At 43.6% G+C, this 27,559-nt stretch overlaps 1 protein-coding gene across 4 annotated transcripts in view; it reads left to right on the top strand.

Annotated features, from left to right (window-relative positions):
* Positions 1–27,559, top strand: part of LOC146864068 (prolactin receptor-like) — a 620,035-nt gene that overhangs the window by 578,900 nt on the left and 13,576 nt on the right. For all 4 annotated transcript variants that reach the window (XM_085630985.1, XM_085630991.1, XM_085630988.1 and 1 more), the window contains 4 exons: positions 2,632–2,792; positions 9,070–9,211; positions 18,474–18,573; positions 19,894–19,963. In XM_085630985.1, coding sequence (XP_085487111.1) covers positions 2,632–2,792; positions 9,070–9,211; positions 18,474–18,573; positions 19,894–19,963 — 473 coding nt within the window. The remainder of the gene's footprint in view (positions 1–2,631; positions 2,793–9,069; positions 9,212–18,473; positions 18,574–19,893; positions 19,964–27,559) is intronic.

Here is a 27,559-nt window from a genome sequence, read left to right as displayed (position 1 = left end):
GAAAGGGCTAAACGAAACAGCGCTTTCACAATCAGGACGTGCAAAGTCGGATAGGGTGCATTTGTATACTTCTTTATGAATGACAGCAATGCCACCCCCAGCTCTATTAATCCAGTCCTGCCTTTGTAGTTGATAGCCTAGGGGAAGGGCAAGATGGATATCCGGACCTGAACTGGTGTTAAGCCAGGTTTCAGTCACAAGCAATATAACTAGAGGCTCTCCCTCTAGCATGATTCTAGTATGGGCAGAAATGATGTGTTCTCACCCTCAGCACATATATTGTGCATGTGAGTTTGGAAAAGGGTAATGCACCCTGCAGTCACACACATTGCTGACTGTCATCTGTCTGTCAGAAAGTGGCAGCGCAAAGTCAGCGAAGCAGAGTGGTTACACCTTCTGCCTCATTCCTCCTCTGACAGGATACCGCACAGACACCCTTACGGAGAAGGTATCTCTCTCTAAAACACCATGACAACTAATCAGTAATGTAGAAATGCTGATCTTCAACAAGAACCATTTTCTGCTATTTCACTAGTTCTATTTCCAAATTGAAACAAATAATCCAAGCTCTTTTTGTGCATGTTTTTTATTTAATGTTAGAAAATCCTGGCATCTCAGCTAAGATCCTTGGTTCACATTAGAGATTTCCTCCTTCGTTAGATTAAAAGTATATTATTCGTAGAATATAGTCTTTCAGTAATCAGCACAGCTGTGAATATGGTCCTAAACAGTGCTAATGTATTCTTTGATTAGCCATCCATTCCATCCCTCTGCAAGGAGCACCGGTTTCTCCCATACCTCTTCCTAGTGATTTATATAAGATTCATGGTGGATTCCTAGGGACTTTTTACGGGAAGCCTTGCATTGCCCAGAGTGAACAGTGAGGACAATCCTCTGCTTCTACGAAAGTTGTATAGAATTTTGGGAGAGATCATATAGGAAAGTATAATTACAAAGACATTGATACATTTATAGGGCATGATCCTGGCTATTAAGGGAAAGTATAGCTACCTGTTATTTTGATTCATGTCCTTCTAGAGTTAACACTTGCAAATATTCGATGATATTCATCAAAATGTTTGCTTTGCATAAAAATACAGAGTATAAATTGTCCAAGTCGTGGAATTTGCATCTGCATCTGAGATGACTTATGCACCCTCCACTGAATGCCATTGGGAGCACAAACAGCCTTGAGAATATAGCATTTCAGCTCCCAAAGTAATTAATCTTAGCGTAGTGCAAACATCAGGCTGGGGGCATCAATGTATGGACCCAGCATAATATAAAAATGAATGGGAATTTTATTAAGGTTGTATAATGTTTTCAAAATCTTTATGGGTGGTCAGAAACCCTTTAGATTGTTAGAAAAATTGATACATTATATGTACAGAAAGTAATTGTAAAAGTTAACAATAGCTGAGTGTGGCAAATTCAGAGTGTAAACAAATAAATCTTATAAAGGTCCACCATTAAAATATTGGATGAATGACAAACAAGTGGTGCATAGAAGAAGTGGAACTACCATACATATGATTCAAATGCCATTGCCTAAGTTGGCACGCTAAAAGCAAAGTGGGTGGCAAACAAGACACTGAAGGCTCTAACAAATATGTCACAGGAATGAGACAATGAAAACCACCAAACATTATACAGAACACCAAGGAAAAATTTATTTTTGAGAAAACAGAAAAATATACATACCAAACAGTAAAACCATAAGTAAAGTAGAGCTACAGAGAACCTGGCGATTATAAAATATCCAACTTGCCATGAAACACTTTAGGGCCCTTCCTTTTTGGTCCCAAATCCAGCAGAGATTTTGGTTAGGAGGGTCTTGAAATATTTTTTAAATCACAAGACAAGATTGCATACACATGAGAAGTATTTCTTCATTGATTCTGGAACACCTCCCAGTTGTTCTGCGCAATTGCCCTCCTCGCCAGAAGGATGATGCTTCCCCTAATGCGTGCTACAACCACATCACACAAGGCCAGAAAAGAGACACTTTAGACCAGCTTGGGTATACATTGCCAACAACATCACCAGGTAGTTTCATAATTTATGTATTTATTGAAGTATTTTGTAGAAGTCTGCACATCACCTTGCAGTAATTTTAGAGCAATAGGGTGTACTGGGGGGCTTCTAGAAGTGAAGTAGGCAGCTTCAAGCTGGACACCATCTTTTAAGGCTTTCCTTTGAGTGGAGCACAAGAGGTTCTTCTTCAAGTTTAGTGGTTGGCTGTTCAGCGGGATGCTTGTGTGAAGAGATGCAGAAAACCATTTGAATGGATGAGACAAAATTAATTATTGTGCCTGCATAGAAAATATCAATTATTTTATAATTCCTACTTACAAGGATCACTTGTTCTTTAAAATCTTCAGTCTCCTCCTTTTCATTTGGTTGGCAATCACAGTTAAGTTAAAGTCTGGAATCCTATGTGAGCTCAGGTCAAAATGGCCCTCCAATAAACCTCGGATGTGTTACTTGTAGCTTTACAGAATGGGTTTTCTATGGTGGAAACCATGGAGCTACAGCAAAGTGGATCTTCCTTCCATAATTCTTGAAACCTTTTAAATTGAAATTAAATGTGATGCTTAGGTGATGACTGATATTGTCTCCATTTCTAAACAGTTCAGCTTAGTCCCCCGTTGAACGTGAGTCTTTCTATAATCGATGATCCTCCACATCTTCTGGTGAAATGGTCCCCACCTTCAGAGGCCGATGTCAAGTCTGGTTGGGTAACCATTGAATACGAGGTGCAATTCAAATCTAAGAAAGCAAAGGAATGGGAGGTAAGCAGGTTTTAAGGAATTGCAAGTGTCAATTATTTACCTTAAAAGACTTTAGAATATTGTGTTATGCAGTAGCGCTGTGAAAAGTATAGCTTTGTGTTGCCTGTCAGCATTTGCAATTGCAATAACCATTTTAAAGATGTATGAGTTATAGTAAGTTAGTTGGATTTTATAAAAAAAAAAACCTCTTCCACAAGCACAGTGAATCATTGCAACCAACATAGACTTGGATTGCTAATAGCTTTCTAAAGAGTTAAGTTGCATTTGTCACTATCAACCATCTAATATTTTAAATACTCAACTACTGCCCATTTCCCTTACAGTAAACAAGCATTAGCCAAAATACAAATCAGTAGCTTCGAGGGTGACACGGCGCTCAAGAAATAACTAGCATTGCAAGATTTAGATTTCTGTAGGGACATTACAACACCTGCACCATTCATATCAGTGTCAGCCATAATATATGTATGCATAGAGTGAAGCATATCTATTTGTGGATAATATGCACACTTCTACCTTTGCAGTTAGCTGCACTAATCTTTTTTTGATTAAGTAGTACATTTGAAATGTTAACTGGCCTGCTTACAAGGGGCGCTGCAGTAAAAAGTATGTCACATTCTAAAACACATCTCATCTGGAGAAGTTTGCAATTCTTGATAATTGCTTTTACTTCTTGAATATATTGCAGCCAGTCAATATGAGGTGAATGGTGGGACATATGAACAATTTGTCACATGAAAACCATGCGAGTTTCTAACTAGGGAATTTATAACAACAAAGATTTCTGTAGAGTAATTTTAGAATATACATATAGTCAAATATGTCCCGTTCTGGTTCTGAAATATTGTGATTTAATCATGCAACATAGAGAGTGATTAAAAGACGAAACCAGGAGAGACTTTTGGCAGTATTCTTTTATTTATATTTATTTTAATCTGTTATCTGTTTTTATGAGGAATTTTCATGCAGCAGTGGAACCATTCCAGTACTTAGACAAAATTGCCAAAGTGCATTGCACACTTCCCAGCTGGACTCCAGCCAAGCTGGGAAGGGCTACCTTTGGTCCCCTCCCCCCCATGCATTGCACATTTTCCTGAAGTCTCAGATATTAAGCAGAAACAAACTACAGTCCAAGAACATTCTATATACCCTGTGTACACTTATTCAGTTCAATAATGTCAGACCTGTGGATTCACAACATTAGGAAAACCTTCCATGTGTGTAATTACGTTTTTATTGCTACTTAAGTCTGGTTGTTAGTGCAGTAGCAGCCTGCTTCACATTGGCCATCCAGCCCCATAAGAGTAGCCCTATCTAGGCAATCAGTTACTCACTTTCCCAACCCCCTCTACAAAGGCAGTTAGTACTTCTAGCTTTCGCTCTGCTACCAGTTTTTATCGCACCCCTCCAAACTACTCCACTCTTAGGGCAGCTCCTTTCACTACTGTCCAGCTCTATACCGTTCTTCGCCATCTGCAATGCGGATCCCCTTCAGTCGACTGCCAGTGCAGTGGTATGTATATGCGGGCAACCACGAGTGCTAGATCTAAGAATCTATATCCCACCTTCTTTTCGCTTTGTCTAGGGTACAAGCTCAGCAAGCTTATTTTCATGGTCAACAGGTCTTGCCTAGTGAGCTTGCATTCCTTATCCAGAATCATCTTAATCTAAAACTGACCTACTATAGGGCAACCCCACACGATGTGTATAAAATCAGCGTCATTCAGAGAACAGCAGGGGTATTGGGTGGTGTCAGCTTCCATCGTAACATTGATCCTATGGGGTGTGAGATAGGTTGTGTGAAGATAATTTAATTGGGTGAATTTGAAACTAGTATTCCTAGATATCCTGCGGGCTTACGCTAGGGTTTGTTCCCATTCTTTACCTCTAAACTCTCTGCCCAACAAGCCCTCCTATCTGGTATAGTCATTGAAATGTCTAGTAAATACAGGTAATTCATTTACGCTCCCCACCAAAGGTGAGGAGGGTCTGTAAAAAGTCTTGCTTGCGCAGCCCTGTAATGTTTGGACCCCACAGTTGGAGCAGTGCGCTCCTCAATAGTGCATATTTAAGAAATTGTGTCCCGGACATGCCCTCCTACTCCATCAATGTCTCCATGATGTGGAGGGCTTCCCCGTCGTAGGAGCCCTCAATTATTTTTATTTCCACACTGCTCCAGTCCCTCATCTCAGTGAAGTAGCACCCCACCCCCCAGCCCCCAGCACTAGGTAGCCCCACCGAAGGATGTGTTTCTTTGTTTTATTGATTACAGTGTTTCAGTTGTGGAGCCCCACCGCAAGGAGAGTTGATCTTCTCATCAATGGCACCCTCGCTCCCAGCATCAGCACGATTAGTGTCCTTTGAGGCATGGCTTCCTGGTTTGCTCCGTCTCTTCCACCTAAAGCCCCGTACGCTATCAGGCAAGCCATTGTAGCTGCACTGATAAAAATAGATCTCAAGGTCTAGGGCACCCGGGCCACCCTCAGCCTTCGGGCATCGCAATATGTTCAGAGACCCAGTGACTAACACCATCCCAAAACAATTCCTGCAGCAACACATTTAGCTTCCTGAACCAAGTCCATGGTACCAAAACCAGTAGGTTCATAATACAATGAAGGACTCAAAGCAACATTAATATCTCAGAATGTGCAGTTCACGCCATTATTGGACGTTTTAGCGATCGCCTTCAGGTACCACAGTGTCCCTCCCAAGTTTCCCTCCCTGCCGTCCGTCACAGAGTGGTACACCTTAACCCCCAGGTACTGTAGTACTCTGGGTTCCCATCTAATGCCAGCCTGCACCACTGCTGGTGGTGAAGTCAGAATGTTAGCAGTTATCGGGAAGGTGCAGTTCCTCTGAAGGCTCGACACCCTCACCAGTTCCTCAAGAGGCTCAGTGCTCCATGGTATCCCTGTGTCGGAATACCAGAGATATAGGAGCATGTCCTTCGCATACAGGAACACCACATGCTCCCAATCCCCCAGCGGGACCCCTCTCCCCACTCCATGCTCAGCACACAGGCAAACGGACAAACCACCAACACGAAGAGCAGTAAGGACAGTGGCCTACCCTACCAAGTGCTGTGGTGTACCCTTAACATCTCAGATATATACTGTCCTATTCAAACTCTAGCAGAGGCTCCTGAGCATATTAGTGTAAGCCCCCTATCGCACCCCTGTCCTAGGTTCATACGTGCCATCACGGTTCTGAGGTACTCCCAGTGTATAGTGTCAAATATCTTTTTAGTGTCTATAGAGGACCAGCACCATATTGCAATATTGTCCAGGAGATATTCGTCCATCCCTCTAAACAGCCTTGTAATATTTAAGGAGGTTTTGCGTTGAGGTATTAATCCACACTGCTCTCGGTGGATCAACGCTGACAGATGTGCTTCAGGTGGTTAGCTAGTTTTTGCTAAGGACTTCTAGTAAAAATTTACCATAAACAGGGGACTGTACACCATTGCATTAAGCGCATCACTTTGAGGTTTCTGGATCGATATGATCAGGGCTTCTTATGGTGTCCAACAGCACGCCCCTCGCCAGGGCACCATATACATTGCAGCTAGGCACTGCGCCAGACTGTCCTGATAGGTGTGGTATAACTCTACCAGCAGCCCGTCTGTTCCTGGCATCCTGTCCCGCACCGGCTCTGAGATAGCCCCTTTAATTTCTGCCTCCATTATAGACTCTTCCAGAGCGTGCAAGCGGGTCACTGGTGCCCTACGAAAAATAAATTCTAACACGATCCCCTGAAATGAGAGGTTGCCTGCCATAAAGTAGTTGATAATGCTGAACAAATACATTGCGTATGTTCTCTGTGCAACAGCATACGCTCACCCTCTGTGTTCCTGACATGAGTAATGGGGCTTTTGCCCCGTATGTGATGGTGCTCAGCCGCTCCTGTATTACTGCATGCTTTTCCTTCTCCTCAACTCACCTGAGGAGCTTTGAAGGGTCAGTAGGGAGCTTGGCAGTATTCTTAGGATTGGCATTTCATGCTAGAACAGGACAATACCTTCTGGGTATTTGAGGGAAAATCTCTGCCCCTGTGAAAATGAAATAAAGAAAACAATGTTTTACTACCTCTAACATCGTTGATAATCTGGCAATCACAAGCTATTTAACAGGAAAAACATGTACAAACATCCAGCATGTCCCATTGTTTAAACAGGAATTGTGATGCAGCTATTTTGATATGTTTCAACGTTTTCAATTCCATTTTACTAATATAGTGGAGAGTCTCCCTCTTCCCTCACTCCTTGCACCTTTGCTAAAATACTCTTTTTGTTTTGTGGCAATTCTCATTTATACCACCATGACCATTTCCCTTTACCAAAATAATTTGTTGTGCTCATTGTAATTTACCATTTCTTCTCCCAAACTACAAGAAGAAAACTACAAAAACATTGCAGACATTTTTCGTTTTGTTTCAATAGTTAATATTTATTACAATTTTACTTTGCACAGATCCTCCATTCCGTCATTGAAGTGAAATGTTCATGCATAAAAATTTCAGGTAAAATGATGGTATTGTGGTTGAGGCATACCGCCGGGTCAAAAGTGCATTATTACTTTTCTTGACTGCACAACCACTTTCCCCCATTGCACTTTAATAGCAAACACTTATTCTTTCCCTTTAACATTAATGTCGTCATTGGGTGGGGTGGGATCAGGTGATCTATCTAGCACAGTGGTGTAGCTAGACTTTTTGCTGCCTGTGGCAGTCCCTGCGTTTGCCGCCTCGCGACGTCCGCAGGTAAGTGTGGGGGGGAGGAACACACCGCCTCCAAAACTCTTGCCACCTGTGGTGAACTGCCCCCCCCCCCCCCCCCGGGTCCCCATACATCTCCTTTGCTATTTCACAGATCTAGCACCAGCACCCGTGGAGCCAAGGGTGCCAGTCAGTCAGCTGAAGGAAAGTAAAACAAAATCTCCCAAATGGTCCATGCATGTGTGTGGGTGACAGCGAGTTAGCGATAGCATAGTATCTGGGAGCATGTCAGCTTGTGTATGTATGTGTGAGAGTCAGTGACGGGGAGAGAGGGACAGTGAGTGAGTCAGAGGGTGTGAGACTGAGCAAAAATGAGAGAGTGAAACAGTAAAAGTAAGTGCCAGTGAGTATGGATGTCTATGTGGGACTATGATAGAGTATGAGGGAGTTTAACTGAGTGAATGTATGGAATCATGAGTGAGAATGTTTTGCTTGTCTCCTGCTGGTCCTGGAGTATTGGAAGCAATTCTTGGCTTATGGAGGCAAAATGCTAGCACTGACATATTGAAGGTAATTCTTGTTATAAGGAGTACTCGTGGCAAAATGCTGATGCTATCATATTGGAGGCAATTCTTGGCATAAGGGACACCCATGGCAAAATTCTGTCACATTTCTATAGGGGGAAATACTTGGCTTAAACGACATTCCACATGTTGGCATAGCCACACCAGACATATAATTCTTGGTATTGGGGGCAACCATAACAAAACACGGGCTGTGGCAATAGAAGTAATTTTGACATAGGGAGGTCACCCATGATACAAGTCTGGCATCAATGGCAACATTCTGGCACTGCCATATTGTATGTCATTATTGGTGACAGAGGGCACCCATAAACATGGTGGGCATCCATTGCAAAATGCTAGCCATGGCACTATGAAGATAGTCAAAAATCAAAGGGGAAGGAGAAAGAAGAGGCTTAGATCCACTCAGCTTCCTTATCTCAATATCTCAAAAAATCAATGGGAGAGTGATCCACTCTCCCATTGATTTTTTGAACTATGAAGATAGTAACTGACATATTGGAGGGGGCATCCACTCCACATTTTAAAATACAATCTTGGGGAGCCTGTGGCTTTTGAGTAAATTTATGTGAAAACTGCACTTTGGAGTACGCTATTTTACACAATTTAAAAAAAATGTCTTCGGAGAGAAGAATCCTTAAATGTATAATCCAAGTTATTCTAACCTTAACTGTTTATTGTAATATATAATGATGTTAGTCCAATAGCCAGATCAGTTTGGCTCATAAGTCATTTTGCTTCCAAAGGTTGGTCCTTTATAATTCGTCAAAGAGAATCTATTGTACTCATTCCTTATTTTATTGCACTCATGGCCTGGATGGTCTGGATTGTAGTCACATCTGTTTGACTCATACCTCTATTTAGCTAGGGATCACTCTGGTTGTTGATTCATAAATCAATATGTTACATTATGATTTTAATTTACAAACTGTAATTTCTACCACTCTGTTTGAAAAGGAATGTTCTTCTTCTTCCTTCAGACACTTACTGCTGGTAAACAACGACAGCTCAAGGTGTTTAGTTTAAATCCCAGTGAGAACTACATTGTACAAGTGCGCTGCAAATCTGACCATGGGTTTTGGAGCATGTGGAGTCCAGAAAGCTACATCCAGATTCCAGACAGTAAGTGCTCATTTTCATTGCTTGAAATGCAAAAGCTGTGCCAGTAGTTTTACATCAGCAGTCGCTCACCTGCTAGACACTCGTTATAGGGATTCAGCACAATCATTCAACCAACTCTGGAGTAAGATGCTGACCTGGAATACTCAAATAGCAGTAGTTATCTCAACTTTAGAAAAAAGACCGTTGTAATTCACCAGAAAGTAGTTAATGAATCCCCTGCATTCAGTCTGTACCAGGACAGTAGCAATCCTGAAAATTAGTAATATCATTGATGGCTTTCTTTCAGAGATGTGTCCAGACCTGGATACATAATCTTTGAAGATGCTATGGATGATATCATAAGATTCAGAGATGGAACAGCTGCACCACTTCTGTACCGCTCATTCTTGACTATAGTCAGTCCTTACACAAGCAAGTCAGGACAGTCCCTTGAAGTACACCAAGTCAGTATGGATGAGTCAAATTAGGGAACACATTATCAGTCTTTGCATGTCAATGGGCATGTACAATCATTTGCTAGTTAACACAATTATTTCGATTACATTTTCTGTGTATTATTTTATTAGGTTGATCCATGTAAACTTTGCGTACACACAACATATTATTATATAACTCTTCCGTGTTAAGGTTTGTTATTATGGTATAGCACACATACAGAATAAACATTTTGGAAGGCTGTATCTTATTTGTCATAACATCACAGTTAGTGCAAAAATAAAAAGACTTGTGTTGCACACGTCATAAAAATACCATCACTGTACATATTATGCAGCTCCTGAATTAAAACTCGTTACCCTGTCATTGCAAGGCATAATACTACACATATCATAACATCAGGGATGGAAACAAAGACAAGTCCAAGTGATGGTTTTCCTGACAGCACAGCAATCCACAGGTGCAGTATGTAGAGCCAGCAGCATCTGGTTACAAGTCCCACGCAGTGTCTAAAATCATGGGGTCAGAGCACCTGTACGTCTACTCAAAATGTCTTTGATGTGGAGGGAACTTCAAACAAACTTTAGAAGTGCACAACACCCCCATTCAATCCCCTACCCTAGCTCCAGACACACTACAGGAGGTGAAGAGAGCATTGTAAGAGGACATACACAGTCTTATTCAGGTGTCAGTGACAATTCCTCCCACTGCTCTAGCTCAGGAAGATCCATCAGGAAATGCAGGGCACACCTCAGCTCCCTTTGTGACTGTCTAGAGTGAATGAACAAACAGGCCCCTGACAGTCTAAACCAGCTGTTGATTGAAATCAGGCTGCAAAGCACAAAGAGTCATAGGCACATAAAATGCCCACTTTCTAAAAGTTGCTTTTCTATAATAGGAATGAAAAATCCACCTTCACCAATAAGCGGGATTTATCACCACTAATCCAAACATGGCAACGCTACTCCTTCCAGATCAGAAATTACCACTGAAACGCATATCCAAGAATTCCCAATGCAAACCTTTGACAGGAGCAGGTCTCACAGCAGTGAGAAACCAAGTAGGCTGTGTGTCACTAAAAGGATATGCCACACAACAAAGGCACATGTCCTAACTTTTACCTACACAGCACCCTGCCCATAGGGCTACATAGGACCTACCTTAGTGGTGACCTATATGTAATAAAAGGGGAGTTCCAGACATGGCAAGTAACTTTAAATGCCAAGCCACTGTGGCAGTAAACTGTGCAGTGGCCTGAGACACAGTTGAAAAGCTACTTCTGTGGGTGGCAGTAGCAGCTCTGCAGGGCCACTAGTACAATTTAATTTACATGCCCAGGGTATATGGGATACCACAGTACAAGGGACTTATAGATAAATGAAGTATGCCAAACAAGTATAAGCCAATGATCCCAAGTTTAAAGGAGAGAGCACATGCACTATAGCACTGCACTGCAGTGGTAGAGAGCCCAGAGTCCTAAAGCCATCTAAAACAGGTCAGAAGAAATTCAGGAGGAAGGATACAAATTTGGGATAACCCTGCAAAAAGGGCCAGATCCAGCAATATAAATGACAGTCTGCATTTAACGACCCCAAAAATCAACAACCCCTCTATTTATTCAATGGGCTTTTCCAAGCACAATGGCCAAAACAGAAAGCTTCCCAAATTGTAAATAACTTTAATAAAGACCTAATGTCACAAACAAAGTGTATTTTCAAGTAAAATTCAAGTTGTGTAGTAATAAATGCACAGCAGTGCTGAACATACATCGGTCTCTTTCACAAAGCACCTGCGCATAAAGGCACAAATTTTGTAATTGTAGCACTACTCATAGAGTTGAAGCAAATTTACAACTTTTTAAGAATTCATTGACGACCATGTTCACAAAACAGCAAAGAAAAAGTCCTAAATATGGTCCCATTTGTTACGGCTATGTTTTTCAGCCCTTTTCTGATGTCTAAAGCATTTAGAGAGCATTCATGGAAAACTCCTGGAAGCCTCTGGAAGTAGAAGATTCACAGGAGTTCCCGTGAGTGTATCTATTGCCACATATGGAAATAGAACAGGTGTACGTTTCTGCATGTGAAGATGTGAAGAAAAGTATTTTTCCACTTGTAGACTTCTTTTTATCTTTCTCCATGACAAAATTGTTTCACCACCCCCATAAATGTTGGGATTACCCCTTCATATTGCGACCCAGAACGCAGTTTTACTACATTTGACCGTAGTAAATTTATAAGCATTTTTAAAGGTGGGACCACACCTGCAAAATGTTTGCTGAATACCCACAAATTACTGTTTTTTTGTATTTAGCAGCTTATGCCACTTCACCCATATATTTAGTCTCATGTGTAAGACCTGCCTCTAAACGTAATCAGTCTGAAATTCCACCATACAGAAGAGATGTGTATGAGAATACGTCCCCACCATTCCTACATTTTGTGAATTAGAAATTGGATTTTGCTCTAGCAAATTACAGAATTCTCTGACTCCGAAGAATAATATTGCCCTTCCAAATGCTGTTATTTATGAAACATACGGAAACACAATTATATTTATAGGTGGTTTCATAGAGGAGATCTACTTGCAAATGTCTGATGATTGTTCGCTTTTTATGACCCGACAGAACACCACGTCTGTTTAGCGTTTCTTTATCCTTCTTGAGGAACTTATTTGCTCCGATATTCCTAAGCACACCATCACTTTATATTTTGTATTTGTTGAAACTGAATTGAATTTGATCTGTGTTTTTTAGCTGATTTTAACAGTTAACATTTTTATATATTTTTTAAATGCAATTATACCTGTACCAGTAGAACTTGCACCTCTCTGGGTGGGTAACGGGGACGGCTTTCTCTGAAGCACTTCCGCCTGTCCTGGAAGCACTCAGGGGCGGTTCTCAGGTCTAGATACTGAGCCGTAGGGGAGATAAAAGCACGGCTGCAAAGCAGCCGCGCAGCGGGTGCGCCACGGCGTGCTGGGCAAGCCGGTCTGCGCCCGTCCGTGCCTGGCCCATGCCTAGTGCCAGGGATGCTGCCAGTTTCAGACCCCACTCTACATCTGGGTTTACCTATACCGGGGATCAACTACGAGATCTTAACAAGAGCGGTAGGTGCTGTCGGAAGGCCAGTTCTAGTGTTTGCTCATCTGAGGTACCTTTTCAGTGCCATAAATGCAGATTCTTTATCCACCCCTCTAAACCACTACTGACATCACCTAGTTTAAATCATGCCCCGATTGAGTTGAATGGGACAAGGACAGTGCTGGGTACTCTAATCAGTGCACGCTCCCTTTGTAAACATGCTTCAGAGTTTGCTTTGTTTGTTGAGGCACATACTGTAGATCTAGATTTCATTACTGAAACATGGGGGTAGGCCTCCTCAGACCCTGACTTAGCAATGGCGGTCCCTTCCGGGTATACATTGTTTAGACAAGACCGGGTAGGAAAAAGTGGCAGAGGGCTGGCTGTAATTTCGAAGTATGTGGAAAGGGAATTTTATCTCCCAAAATGATGGGCCAATTCTTGAATCCTTACTGTTTAAAATGTTAATAGATAATCACTACACTTTTTACTGAATGTAATTCTACCGACCCCCTGGCCCCCGGGCCGAGTTTCTGAATACCATAGGCAGTTCCCTGGATGTAATATCTCAGTCATCAGATCTTACACTTTTGGGCAACTTTAATCTTCACCTTGAGGATCCATTAGCTAAAGATGCAGTACATTTTATTGACATCACAAATAGCCTAGGCCTCATTCAGCAGGTGACTGGCAGGACGCATTCTGGGGGACACCTGCTTGATGGAGTGTTAATAAATAATAAGTCCTTAGAATGTCTTCCATTGCTACTGCTCGTCTGGTCGACCACTTGAAAGCCGGCCAAGTCCTCCCTATTTTAAAAAAACCATCGCTGGATCCAGCCTCCCCCGACAATTTGAGACCTATCTCCAATATCCCGCTATTAGCCAAAGTATTGGAGAAGTGTGTACAACAGCAACTAAGTCAACAGTATCAACAACTTCAACCTACTTGATGACTTCCAATCTGTTTTCAGACCGGGGCACAGCACTGAAACTACTATGCTCCACATCGTGGACGACGCCCTCCAAGCCCTAGACCAAGGCAAAACCTGCCTTCTAATCCTCTTAGATCTATCCTCTGCCTTCGCTACGGTCAACCATGAAAAACTACTCGAATGCCTCAGGATGTGTCTGGATGGTGTGGTCCTATAATGGTTCAGGTCCTTCCTCCACAACCGTTCTCAGAGATTCCTCATTAACAGCAACCTATCAGCTCCCACCCCGGTCACGGTTGGAGTCCCCCAAGGTTCAACCCTGTCCCCCACCCTCTTTAATCTTTACTTAGAGCCTCTCACCGAAGTTCTTCGTACCGCCAACATCTCCTACCATATGTACGTGGACGATACCCAAATATACATCAATATTTCTTCACTTGAGGAGATCCTCTCCCTGAATGAGACCTTGAAACTGACTGTCCAATGGCTAGCCGCTAACCAACTCAAACTCAACGCAAAGAAAACTGAATTCCTCCTAATCTGCCCTACTAAAGCCAACCCGGAGATTCAGATGTGGCTCAAGGCCATCACAGCCCTAAACTGCCCGCCGACCATTGTGGACTCTGCCAAATCCCTGGGCATAATCCTCGACTGTAACTTGAACATGCGAGACCACATTAATTCGATAGCTAAAGCAGCCAGATTCCACCTGGGCTACCTTTGGAAGCTGAAACCTTTCATCAATGCTCCTGACTTAAAAATGGCAGTACAAGCTCTAGTCATCTCTAGACTGGAATATGGATGTTCCACCCTTACAGGATTACCCAAGATCTCCTTGGCACCTCTAAAAGCCTGCCTCAACGCGGCTGCCAGACTACTCACCGGCACCAGGAAATTCGACCACATCTCTCCACATATGAAAGCGCTGAACTAGCTCCCTCTAGAGGCCAGAATTTAGTTGAAACTGGCATGCATTACACACAAGGCTCTTTACACAAACTCCCCTGCTTATCTGGCACAGAAACTAGTGGTATCTGGAGGAAGCGGAACTCCCGGTCTGCTAGAAACCTCTTACTCCAACCTGCCTTTTTTCAGGAAAAAAAGAGCCTACAATAGGGCGTTCACCGGGGCAGCACCAAGAATTTGCAACACTTTCCCACCCGCCATCCGAAGAATCCATTCTCTAGCACGTTTCAAGAAGGAGGCCAAAACCTTCCTCATGGGTAAATTCCTCATCTAAGGCCTGCCCTCAACCACCACAATGCGCCTGATGAACCTAAGACTATCGCTTCTTCCCCCGATCATCAATTCTCCCCGCCGAGAATATGTGGGGCCTTTGTCTTTACTGACTCTAACTATGATTGTAACCATACACTTGTATCCCCTTTTTTCCCCTATGTTCTCAGCTCCCCTGACCCTCGCCAACCTTTTTGTACATTTTTGAATATTTCTGCACTTTAGACTTTTGTTTTGTTCACCTCTGTATACCGAGTAAAGCTCTCTGATACCCTCACGGGTCAAGTTTGCGCACTATAAAACACTAAAATAAATAAAGCTGTTATGTTTTCACTCTCCTTCCAAAACCCTCTGGCAGAGAAATTGAAAAATAACCAATCGAAAAGGGTTCGGCCATGGAACAGGATTGTAATTGATACCTTTGAAAGTTCCCTGTCTCAGAATCCACCCAACGTTATAGAGGATCCGAGTGTGGCAGCCGCTGCCTTTCAGGAATGGCTCAGGAGGTGCTACCAGTTAAATCCATTATTAGCCATAGGTCAAGACACACTGAACCCTGGTACTCTGAACATCTTAGACTGCAAAAACAAAAATGCCGCCTCCTGGAATGGAAGTGGAGATCTTCTGATGACGCTAAGGACAGAACCGCCTATAAACAAGCTTTGCTTGAGTATAAAAAATCTGTGCATGAGGAGAAACCTTGTTGTTATACTACAGCCATGTTAACCACAAAAAACTCCTCAAAATAACTTTTTTCCACCGTGAAATAGCTAGCTAAATGCTCCCAGGTGACAGAGTCACCAATAAACCAGACCTTTTGTAACTCATTGGCCACATTCTACCAAGATAAAGTCAATGCGGTTTATAGTGGTTTCTCCCGGTCTCTTTCTCAAGGGACGTCGCCCTCTTCAGGGGCTCTAGTTATTTCCAGTGTAGATAGGGAAATTTCCTTAGTCACCCCAGACATCAGTGTCCTCCTGATTTATCCTTTTTCTGTTCATTAACTAATGAGGAGTTCATTAACCTCCTTCTGTCCACTAAATCTGGTTCCCCAATGGACCCATGTCCCCCTAAAATCTTCCACTTTCTACCAGAAGTATTCGCCTTGCATCTGTCTCCTAGATGGGGCGGATCCTAATAACTATCGCCCCATCTCCAGACTCCCTTTACCTGCAAAATGGTGGAAAAAGCCATGAATAGTGTTATATCAGACGACATTGAGAAGCATGTTTTTCTGGACGCCACTCAGTTTGGTTTTAGAAAGCACCTTAGTACCAAACTGGCACTGATTTCAGTGTCCAAACTGATAAGGCAGACAGTTGATGCAGGAGGCAATGCCGCACTTGTGCTGCTTGGCCTCTCTGCCTTATTTGATACGGTGAATCATCAAAAGATATTGGAAGTCCTGGGTGGGATTGGCATTAAAGGGAAAGCAATTGCTTTACTTAATTCATTCCTGTCTGGCTGGGAACAGTTTGTGGCTCTTTCGGAGTTCGAGTCGCCAAACTTCACACTGCCATGCGGAGTACCACAGGGCTCTTTGCTGAGCCCCACCCTTTTTAATATTTACGTTGCCCCGCTGGCAAGGCTAATCTGGTCTCTGGGTTTCTCGGCTATTCCCTATGCCGATGGTACCCAGATTGTGGTTTCAGAGACAGGCTCGCCTGCAGACACTGCTGCACAGTTCCACACCTGTCTTCGTCAGGTCGGGGACTGGATGGCCACTAATTGTCTGAAATTGAAGACTAGTAAAACTGAGGTCTTACTTTTGGAGGCCATACTAATTTCTGGTCCCATGCTTTGTGGCCTTCGGAGTTGAGCTCGCTCCCTACTCCTACAAATAAGGTGAAGAACTTGGGAGTCACATTTGACTCCATGCTTTCCTTTGAAGGCCACGTAAACCAGGTCACATCCATTTCCTTCTATAAATTAAATTTACTTAGAAGGATTCTTCCATTTATAGTGGTCTCGGCTCTTGTTTTAACTAGAGCCGACTACTGTAATGGCTTATTTATTAACCTTCGGAAGAAATGTCTGACTACGTTGCAGATTGTGCAAAACGCTGCAGCACATCTTTTGCTAAAAATTCCAAAATATAAATCTGCCTCCTGGGTGCTCAAAGAGTTATACTGGTTGCCAGTGAAGAGACGGATCGAGTTCAAGGCTCTTTGTATAGCATTTAAAGCCATTCATGACACAGTGCCTGCCTTCTTTAAACATAATTTACAGCCTTATATCCCTGCCTGCCATCTTCGCTCATCTCACGCCCACAATTTGGTAGTCCCCAGATTAAAAAAGTGTTCTTGGGGTGGAAGGAACTTTCTGGTCGATACGACCAGACTTTGGAACTCTCCCCCACTGAGGCTGAAAGAAGAAACACACCTGTTGGCCTTCAGGAATGCGTTAAAGACTTGGCTTTTTAATCTCCGATGTGGTCTTAGAACTGTCTGGTATGTCCTGTTTGATGAGCTAGTGCCTTGCCACCTTCGGGTGAATGTTCCGTGCCTTACAAATTTCTTTTTCATTTCATTTCAAAAACCTCAGAGCAAGTCTATAGGGGTTTATCACATTTCCTGACGAATCTGCCCAAAAATACCAACATAAACTCACTCTGCAACTACATTTATTCACACAAACATTTAACTGTACTGGTACAGTTTCTGAATGAACAAACCCATTTGCAAATGTAAAATGTTGCCACTAAAACATTTAGCTATCTCCGATATTATTGTGATTTCTCCAAATCTGCACCCTAAATGCTAAGTGGGTCTGTGAGAAATTAATGACTAGAATCCATGGCAAAGAAAATGCATATTGTAAAGTTATTTTTTATACTTACTGCTTACAGCAGGTAACTCCTTCTAGGTAGGTGTAGCCAATCTGATCTTTCTACTTAGAGGTATGTTTCTACAGCCTTATTAGGTTAGGGTTGGCTTTTCCTCAGGATCTGAAGTTTCTGGTGAAGCTTCAACTAGCAGCTAAATGGGACCTTAAAGGATTCAGAAGTGCTCACTGCTGCAGCTGTATTGTCTGATTTGCAACCATCAGAGTTTTCTTCTTGTTCTTTGCTAAGATTTAGGACCCCTTTGATGATCCTTTATCATGGAGTTGAATTGTTATTCAAAGTATTGAAAGAACTGTTGGCATGTTTGCTTGCTAAGCACCAATAGCATACACGAGACGCCTGTCCGGGTGAAAGACTTCCTGTACTTTTCAGGCGTGACAGTTAGGCCAACATTTTGTCACTTTTGACTGACTTAAACCACTTTCCTGAAGGAAGCTGAGAATGGTCTTTAACTTTGTATTGCATTTCTGACTTTTTTTAGGCAAGCAGGAAAATTAGGTCAACTTCCACAGGCATGGCACTAAAAAAATAATCTGTGCATTCTCAATCTTACAGTGATCACTAGGACAAAATACTTTTGTTCACAAGCCTGTCAGGTACTGTTTGTGAATAGCTGTTCTTAATGCCACTCTTCAGTGAACTTTCTCAAATATGTTTGAAAATAATGTCGATAAAACATGTGAGCATCACTGTAATGTTGCAGATAATCTATAAATTCTCTCTCTTGTAGACTTCCCAAGAAAAGACATGACATTATGGATATCGATCGCTGTGTTATCATTTGTCATTTGTTTGACAATCATTTGGACAATGGCTCTTAAACGCTGGAGGTAAGTCCACAATTTGTGTGGAATTGGAGTAATGCTTATTACTGTTAATTGATTAGTGGTTGAGTCAGTAGGTAGGAATTGTTCTTTCAGTGCTTGATAAATCATTCTGGAAAACAACCAAGAATTAGCATACAGATCACCATGCTTCATTCCCTCATCCGCTAAGAAAGTTAAATCCTCAAATTGTTGCAAGCTGTCGATTATTATTTGAAACTTTTGAGGGCTGTCAATGACTACTTGAAACTTCTGAGGGGCCCTTCAGACATTTCAGGAAAATGCCTCCCATCCCAGAAGCCTTTCTGAGATCCAAAGAAGATAAATGGAGCTTTTTAATGCACATTTTCCTCCATAAAAAACGTTTTACTACATACAAGAGATCAAAAGCAAAATAGCTAGCTTCGTCCTACTTGTAAATAGTTCCATGGCCATAATGCTAACCTTTCCCTTGCATGTTTCAAGTTTTTGACATCAGACCACAAAACATTCTGCACAACTACAACTTCCCATCTTCTCATGGAATACAAAACCCATGAAGACCCTATTGTGCACATCTTTTTATGCCACTTACAAAAATAAGATGATCCTTTCTCTTTGCTTGCAACCGGTCTGAACATCAAGAGGTCATTACATAAAAGTCCCAATGTTGTAATCTAGTTTAAACAGTTTTCCCCCATAGCTTTGTCCTGTCTGTTATAGACCTTGTTGGTGGCAGAGGGTATGAAATTCACCACCAGGTGCTAACACCACCCACCCTCGCCTCAGCAGTTTTCATTTATATTAGCAAATACACATTGCAAGTGAGTCCCTCAACCTTCCACTGCTTACACTGAATAGCAAATACAGCTCAACAGAAGGGGATGTTTTTTACTCCTCTCCATCAAGTGGAGGTATTTGGGCCAGACAAAAGTAAAGTGGAAAGCAAAAGAAAGGTGTTGCTAACCATGTTTTTCAACCAACCAAGCGAGTCTGATCGCAGTGTGCATTTCCTCTCTTTTCTTGCAATACAGCTCAGTGCAAAGAATACAGTTCTGTCCAGTGATCTGTATCACACAGTCTATATAAATAGCAACCAAGTGTGTTGACAACCCTACTTTTCTAGTATGTCTCAGGTTTCCTGTCCCATAACTTTAATGATACTTTCTGCTACACAGTTGAGAATATAGTTGAGCAAAACAACAAAGTTAAGGGACCTATTTCTATTGACATTTATCAATTTGACACCAATAAGGTACGATTTTATTTGGGGGCTGGTTTCTTAAAAACTTTGGAACATGTCTGTCTTTCCAAGTGTTCTTACTGTTGTTTTCTATATCTTTTTAGCATGTTGACTTGCATCCTGCCGCCTGTTCCAGGACCCAAAATAATGGGCTTTGATAAGCAGTTACTTAAGGTATGTACTGGAAGGTGAATGGTAATATTGATGTGTTACCAGAGTAGGTGGTCTTTTTCTTCAGGATGTTCTGGAGTGTGGGAGTGTGAGATTCTATTTGTGGTAGGTCATCAAGGGAGTATGCCTCAAAAGATGTGCCTGCCATAGCTTTTGAGGCATAATTCAAGAACACGCTTGTGATCACCAACATATGAACTTTTCTTCTGGCTTAGGAATGCCATTTAATTTTTGTGTATATTTTTCTCCACATGGAAAATATATGCAGCTGCAGATCACACACTGTGCATAGATCGCCATCTGGTGTTGGGCCCGGATGTTTGCACTTTGTTGTTGTCTTGGAAAGTCTTTGGAAGTCACGAGATGGATGGCTCTTCCTTTGGACAATAGTGCGCATGGGCTCATGGAAAGGACTCCCTTCAAAAAGTTTCCTAAATGTGGATCCAAGTTTCCACACGCCCATCTTCATGAGGTGTGTAACCTCTGCCTTTCACCCGAGCACGAGGCCAAAGACTGTCCAGCTTGTGCCTCTTCCCGCTCGAAGAACCATGGCTCGATCATCGACATCCATTCCGGACGACATCTTCCAGGAAGGCATCAATGTACCAGAGCAGGAGCAGATCCAACACAGCACCATCAGCTCCTCCGAAGCCGATGACTCCGACGTCCAAGACATCACTCCGGGGTAGCGGGTCGTAAGTACTGACGTCGACCCCTCCCCACCCCCATTCCCAAAAAGGCTTCGGTCACACCTTCACCTTCGGGTCTAGGTGCACACCAGGACAGAACTTCTCACGCCCCGCCGCCGGGCTCGGCAAAGAAGCAGATACAAAAGCCTTCAGGCCACTTGGGATCGAGCCAGCCTGCAGTTGGTGCCGAAACTCCATTCCCGACACCTAAACACAAACCACTACCTTCCTCTGCACCAACGCCTAGTTCCACATCAACGCCTTCGGTGCCGAAATCCACTGGTATGGACGCCTCGGCTCTGAAAAAATCATCGGAACCGAGCAAACACCCGGTTCCGAAAGCCTCGGGCGCTCAACCTTCGAAGCCCAGAAAATCCTCGGAACCGACTAAACTCCCGATTCCCATCACCACTGGCTCTCAGCCTACGGATCCGAAAACACCATCGGAACTGAAAAAACAACCGGTACCGAAGCCCATACCGGAATCGAAGAAAACTCCAGATTCCAGGCCTAAAGAGCACAAAACAACCCCAAAACCTCTGTCACACAAACATTTGGACCCGAAAAAATCGGCACCGAAAGAACAAACATCAGAGGAGGAGCTTTTTCGACCGGATCCAACTCAAAAGACACTTCAAAAAGACCACAAAACAGGTCAACTGATACTTAGCCCTTCAAAGAAATGGAAAATGGACAAACCTGTACCAGCTCCACTTCCTTTAAAGAAGAGAGACATTGCAACTTCTCCTTTAAGGATTCCTTCTCCACCTCCCCCTCCACACCACTCTCCTATCCCATATTCACCCCCGCACCATCTCCTCCACCTCGGGAGGATGGTGACACCTCTGAAGAACTAGGGCTATGATCAACCTTTAGGGGAACCCAGTCCTCCTGGTAGCCCAAAAGACCCATGGGAGGATTATGACACACCAGATGTCCCAGACACACCTCAGGAAGACATCTACCCATCTAGGCCATCCCCTCCTGAGGACACTATAGGGTTCACTCAGCTTATACACAGGGCAGCAGAATATCACGGGGTGAACTTAAACACAGACCCTGTAGAGGAAGATTTCCTCACGGACACTTTCGCACCATCCCAAAGGTCCACTGCCATTCTCCCGATGTTAAAAGGGGTAATCAAATACGCTCCTGAAGTGTTTAAGGACCCTGTAAGGGCCAGAGTCATTAACCCCAGGGTAGAAAAAAAGTACAAAGCTGCTCCAGCTGATCCAGTTTATATTAAGGACAAGTACCCTTAGATTCATTAGTGGTCTCCAACGCCAGGAAAAGGGCTAATTCACAAACCAAAGGAGATGCCCCACCTCCTGATAAAGAATCAAAACTGCTGGACGCGTCTGGTAAAAGAACGGCGTCCCAAGCAGCTAACATATGGACGATTGCCATCAAACAGGCTTTGCTCGCAAGATATGACAGGGCACACTACGACGAGCTAGAGACACTACTACAGCACCTTCCAGACCAATACAAAACACGAGCTAATGATCTCATCCAGGAAGGCCAGCTCATAACTAACACCTCCTTTTGGTGTACTCAGGATGTTGCAGATACAGCATCCCGGGCTATTATATTAATACCGGTGTCCTTTTACGCAGACATGCCTGGCTACGCATTTCCGGCTTTAGGCCCGAGGTTCAAACCACCATCTTAAATCAACCTTTTGACCAAGAGCACTTATTTGGGCCCACTGTAGATTCATCTTTAGAAAAGATGAAAAAGGATACAGACACTGCCAAATCAATGGGAGCTTTGCTATCGCAAGCTCCTAGAAGTTCCTTTCGTCGCTCCTCTGATAGGGGCGCCTCTAGAGGTTTTGCCACTGATAACCACTCCACTTCCTACAAAAGTCCCGCCAGACCTCATCTAACAGAGGCTATTATACCAACAAGGGTAGAGGCAAAACTACCAATACTCGCACCGCCTCCACCCCTGTCAGGATGGGGCTAAATGCTACAATCACGCCGCGCAGTTCGTTAGGACTGCATCGAGTTTGGGTTAAGCCCTCCCTCTGCAATTTTTGGACAAGTATTTAGAGCTTGGGACCTCGTTCAAAGATGGCCGCCGAGTTTACCTGACTAGCCCATTACATTTGAAGTCTCGCGGGATCACGAGATTTCGTCTCCTCACGAAGCGCGTCGTGCTGCGCACTTCAATTTGACCATAGTCGTGTGAGGGAGCTTTAACTCACGCTCCTCACAAAAGAACTCTTGATACTTGGAAAGACAGTTGTCTTCACAGAACATTAGTAAGTGTTTGGAAATACATCTCCGAGAGGATTGAAAACTCAAAGCCTGAGTGAGAGAGAAGAAGAGATACCAGAGTTCCAGAGTTCCAGAGTAGCGTCCGTATCTCCAGGGTTCTTCGTCCTTCGGTAGGCTTACCGTTGAGCAAGGGGTCCACCTGGAGTCAGGCAGCAGTTACGGTGAGAGTGTACATTCAGTGTCTCGAGTAGCAGAATCGGAGAGACAGTTGTCCAGTTTATTTTCCACTTCGCAGAACTTGCTTCACCTGCTTCCCCTCAAGCTCCGTCTCCCTTTCCCGCCCTCAGCGCTTTTCCTTGAACTTTCCCTTTTCCTGTCTATCCTTCCCTGTCCCTTTTTGCGCGTTTCCTAAAGAGCAAGGGAGCCTCAAGACTTCACTGCAACCATCCTTCCAAGCAGCTAAGACTGGTAGCGGAAGAAAGAATCACAGGTTATCCAAACAACATTGAAAACTGTCCAATCGGCTAAGACCAAAGTCTGGTAAGAAAGAGTAGGAGAGTAATGATAAGGTGGAACTCTGAAGGAAGTAAGTGAAGAGTAACCTAGTGTATTTCTGTGCTATATACAGGTCAATAGAAAGCCGTGAACAGAACAACATCGAAAAATATAAAGAGAGGCAATACTCAAGCAAAAGATCTGGTAGGAGAAAGGCTTAGAAAAAGAGAGAGCAATGAACTTGAAATGTTAAGTAGGTAGAGAAGGTATTGAAAGGCATTCTGTCTCCCTCTGTGCATTAGGTCTCCCTGAAATCCCGCTGAAGACTGAGGAGGGAGCCAGGCCAGCTCGAGTGTCTCTTTCTCTGTCCAACTCCCCTTTCCCCCTGCCTGGAGCAGCTGAATTAACGCAGTGAGCTCCGGGAGGAGGGCATTGGGAACTATCTTCATTCTGCCTCCGTGGAGAGTTTCCGTTTGGCCTTCCTGACAGATTGAAGTGCCCACGAGTTTCCTTCACCTGGGCAGAATGGCGGAGGGGTTCAGTTTAAAGGCCTTAGGGGATATGTTGGAGGGGATTCAGAGGGAATTAGGCACCCTAAGTGATGAAAATAAGAGTTTAAGGCAGGAGGTTATGGCTTCTAGACAGGAGACACTGTTATTGTCCCAGAGAGTTAGTGAGATATCCTCAGGGGGAACCTCCGCTCAAACCTTTCCTAGTGATGCACAAACAAAACAAGATCCACGCACTGTAGCACAGGTTGTACACTCCGTGTCCCCTATCATTCCTTTGGCCCCCCCCGAAAGATATTGTGGGGACCCTCAGAAGGCGCAGCTGTTCCTCACCCAATGTTCCTTACATTTTATGTGTCGGGCCAATTTATTCCCAGATGCTCAATCACGAGTGGCCTTTATTTTATCCTATTTGGGAGGGGATGCTGCAAATTGGGCCATGCCATTAGTATCTCGGGACGATCCTTTTTTATATAATTTAGAACAGTTCAAGACAGAATTCCTCAGAATCTTTGACAGACGTCGAGTATCCCAAGCTACAGATAATGAACTCTTAGAACTGCGCCAAGGTAATAAGGATCTTATCTCTTACTTAACCCAGTTCAATAAACTATTGGTGGAGACCAATTGGCCAGAGGAGAAGAGATCAGCTTTGTTTTATCGAGGCCTACGTGATGACATCAAAGATACCTTAGCACAGATTCCCAAGCGACCTGTCGAATTCTCAGAGCTGGTAGATTTAGTTCTTGAAATCGATTTTCGCAGCGCAGAGAGAAGGGGCGAAAGGAAGACGAAGGACTTTCGCTGGAATTATCCCCGCTTTGACCGAATGAAGACAGAACCCAATAAGTCAACTGGTGGAACGGTAGAAAGTGAACCAATGCAAATTGGGTCTGTTCGTGGCCCTTTGAGTAAGGAGGAGAAGGATCAAAGAAGGCTGAAGAAACTATGCATGTATTGTGGAGGATCTGGGCATTTTGTGAGAGAGTGTCCGAAGAGGCCGAAGACCCCAAATCCGGGAAACTCCCAAAACCATCTGTAGGCGGAGTCGCTCAGATGGCGAAGGAGAAAAATCAGACTCCAAGTGATCACCAAATTTCGAACACTCTTCAGACTCGGGCGCCACATTTAACCTTACAGATGAAATTAAGATTTGGGAGGCAAGAGCGGCAAGGAGTGACAATTATGATTGATTCAGGTGCCACTGGCAATTTTTGCGATATCAAATTTGCCAAGAAGATGGGAATCCAGGCTATGCGTAAGGAGCGGAAGGAGTCAGTTCGGGCTGTTGATGGTACTAACCTCTCATCAGGTCCGATCACCCATCACACCGAAATGGTGGAATTGATTCAGTCCAATGGACATAGCGAGATCTTACAGTTCAACCTGATTGATGCCCCGCAATTTCAGATAATTTTGGGACTTCCTTGGCTGACCCTGCATAATCCTACCATCGATTGGGAAGATCGAACCATCGAGATGGATTCCGTCTATTGTGCTGACCATTGCTTTTCCTCTGAGAGCGAGTCTCCCGAACCATCTTTGGCCACCTTGCTGTCTTTTAGTGGAGAGTCTATTGGAGTAATAAACACCATGAAAATTCCAGCGGAGTATCAAGAATTCCAAGAAGTCTTCAGTGAACAGGAGGCCGAGAAACTCCCTCCACATCGTTCCTACGACTGCACCATCGATCTGGAACCTGGGGCAGCATTACCTTGCAGTAGGGTTTATGCGTTAACTGAAGCGGAGAACTGCTATCTGAAAGAATACCTAGATCGTTACTTGGCCAACGGATTTATTCGACCATCGCAGTCCCCAGTGTCTTCGCCACTATTTTTTATTCCGAAGAAAGAGGGGTCTCTGAGAACCTGCATTGATTATCGTGCAATCAATCGGGTAACGGTCAAGAACCGCTACCCTTTGCCTCTAATTTCAGTTCTCCTAGATCAGATAAAGGACGCTAAGATATTCACGAAATTGGATCTTCGTGGGGCCTATCATCTCATCCGAATGAAAGAAGGCCATGAATGGAAGACTGCTTTTAGGACGAAGTACGGATTATTTGAGTATCAAGTCATGCCTTTTGGCTTGTGCAACGCTCCAGCAGCCTTCCAACATTTCATCAACGACATTATGGGAGATTTGGTGGATCGGATCGCAGTGATTTATTTGGATGACATCTTGATATACTCCACTGACCCAAGAGAACATTCAAATCATGTAAAGGCAGTCTTGGAGAGATTGCGCAAGCATCAACTTTTTGTAAAACTGGAGAAATGCGCCTTTAATGTGCAAACTGTGGAATTCCTAGGTTTCGTATTATCTCCAGGAGGAATCACCATGGAAGCAAAGAAGGTGCAAGCGGTGGTTGACTGGCCGTCACCAAAGGATGTGAAAGAGATTCAGAGATTCTTAGGATTCGCTAATTTCTATCGGCGATTCATCCAGGGATTCTCGCAGAAGATCATTCCAATTACCAGATTGCTGAAGAAAGGTGTGAAGTTCCACTGGACTGAGGAGGCTGAACAAGCTTTTGAGTTTCTTAAGACGAGCTTCACCACTGCTCCCATCCTGCTTCATGCAGACCCTACAGAACCTTTCTTTGTGGAAGCTGATGCTTCTGATCAAGCAATTGGTGGGATTTTGTCTCAACGACACAAGTCAACTGGGCAACTACATCCAGTGGCCTATCATTCTCGGAAACTGAATTCAGCTGAAGTAAACTACACCATCGCTGAAAAGGAGTTGCTGGCTGTGAAAGACGCCTTTGTCGAATGGAGACATCATTTGTTAGGTGCCAGACACACCGTTACAGTGTTTACAGACCACAAAAACCTTCAATTTTTAAGATCTGCAAGAACGTTAACTCCCCGTCAACTACGATGGTCTCTATACTTCGCGGATTTTGATTTTGTGATAACTTATCGACCAGGAAACAAGAATGGGAAGGCGGATGCCTTGTCCCGGATTCAAACCGAAGACACCGAACATTCTGTGACTCCGCAACCCATAATTCCTGAATCCAAGATTGTGTGTTCCATTTCTGAAGCCCATTATCAAGAAACAATCCGGGAGCTAATGTCTGAAGCCGAGATGGCCGAGTGGGCAAGTCAAGAAGAGGGTCGGCAAGTCATTAATTCCTTGCCCTATCAAGACGGGGCTTTATACCTTCCTACCAAGGAGATCCAAGAACAAGTTTTGAAAGACTGCCATGATCAGCCGTTGGCTGGCCACAAGGGAGCTATGAAGACCATTGATCTGGTCCAGAGATACTTTTGGTGGCCGAATATGAATTCTCAAATAAAGAAATATGTAGAGTCTTGTGAGATCTGTGCCCGGGGAAAGGCTAGCAGGCAGGCACCACAGGGGTTGTTACAGCCTTTGCCCACACCACCGCACCCTTGGCACACCGTCACATTAGACTTAATAGTAGACCTCCCACTGAGTAAGGGTTACAACACCATCTTAGTAATTGTAGACACTTTCACCAAGATGAGTCACTTCATTCCAGTCAAAGGGATCCCTTCAGCTTCTGAATTAGCTCGTCTTTTCAGGGAAAACATCGTAAGGGTCCATGGAGTTCCCAAGTTAGTGATTTCAGATCGGGGACCCCAATTTGTGTCACACTTTTGGAAGGCGTTCATGAAGGGAATGGGAGTGGAGGTCAGACTATCTACTAGCTAT

This window comes from Triturus cristatus, chromosome 2_1 (genome assembly GCF_964204655.1).
Source record: "Triturus cristatus chromosome 2_1, aTriCri1.1, whole genome shotgun sequence".
Lineage (NCBI taxonomy): Eukaryota > Metazoa > Chordata > Amphibia > Caudata > Salamandridae > Triturus > Triturus cristatus.
This window is presented reverse-complemented; position numbering and strand designations above follow the sequence as displayed.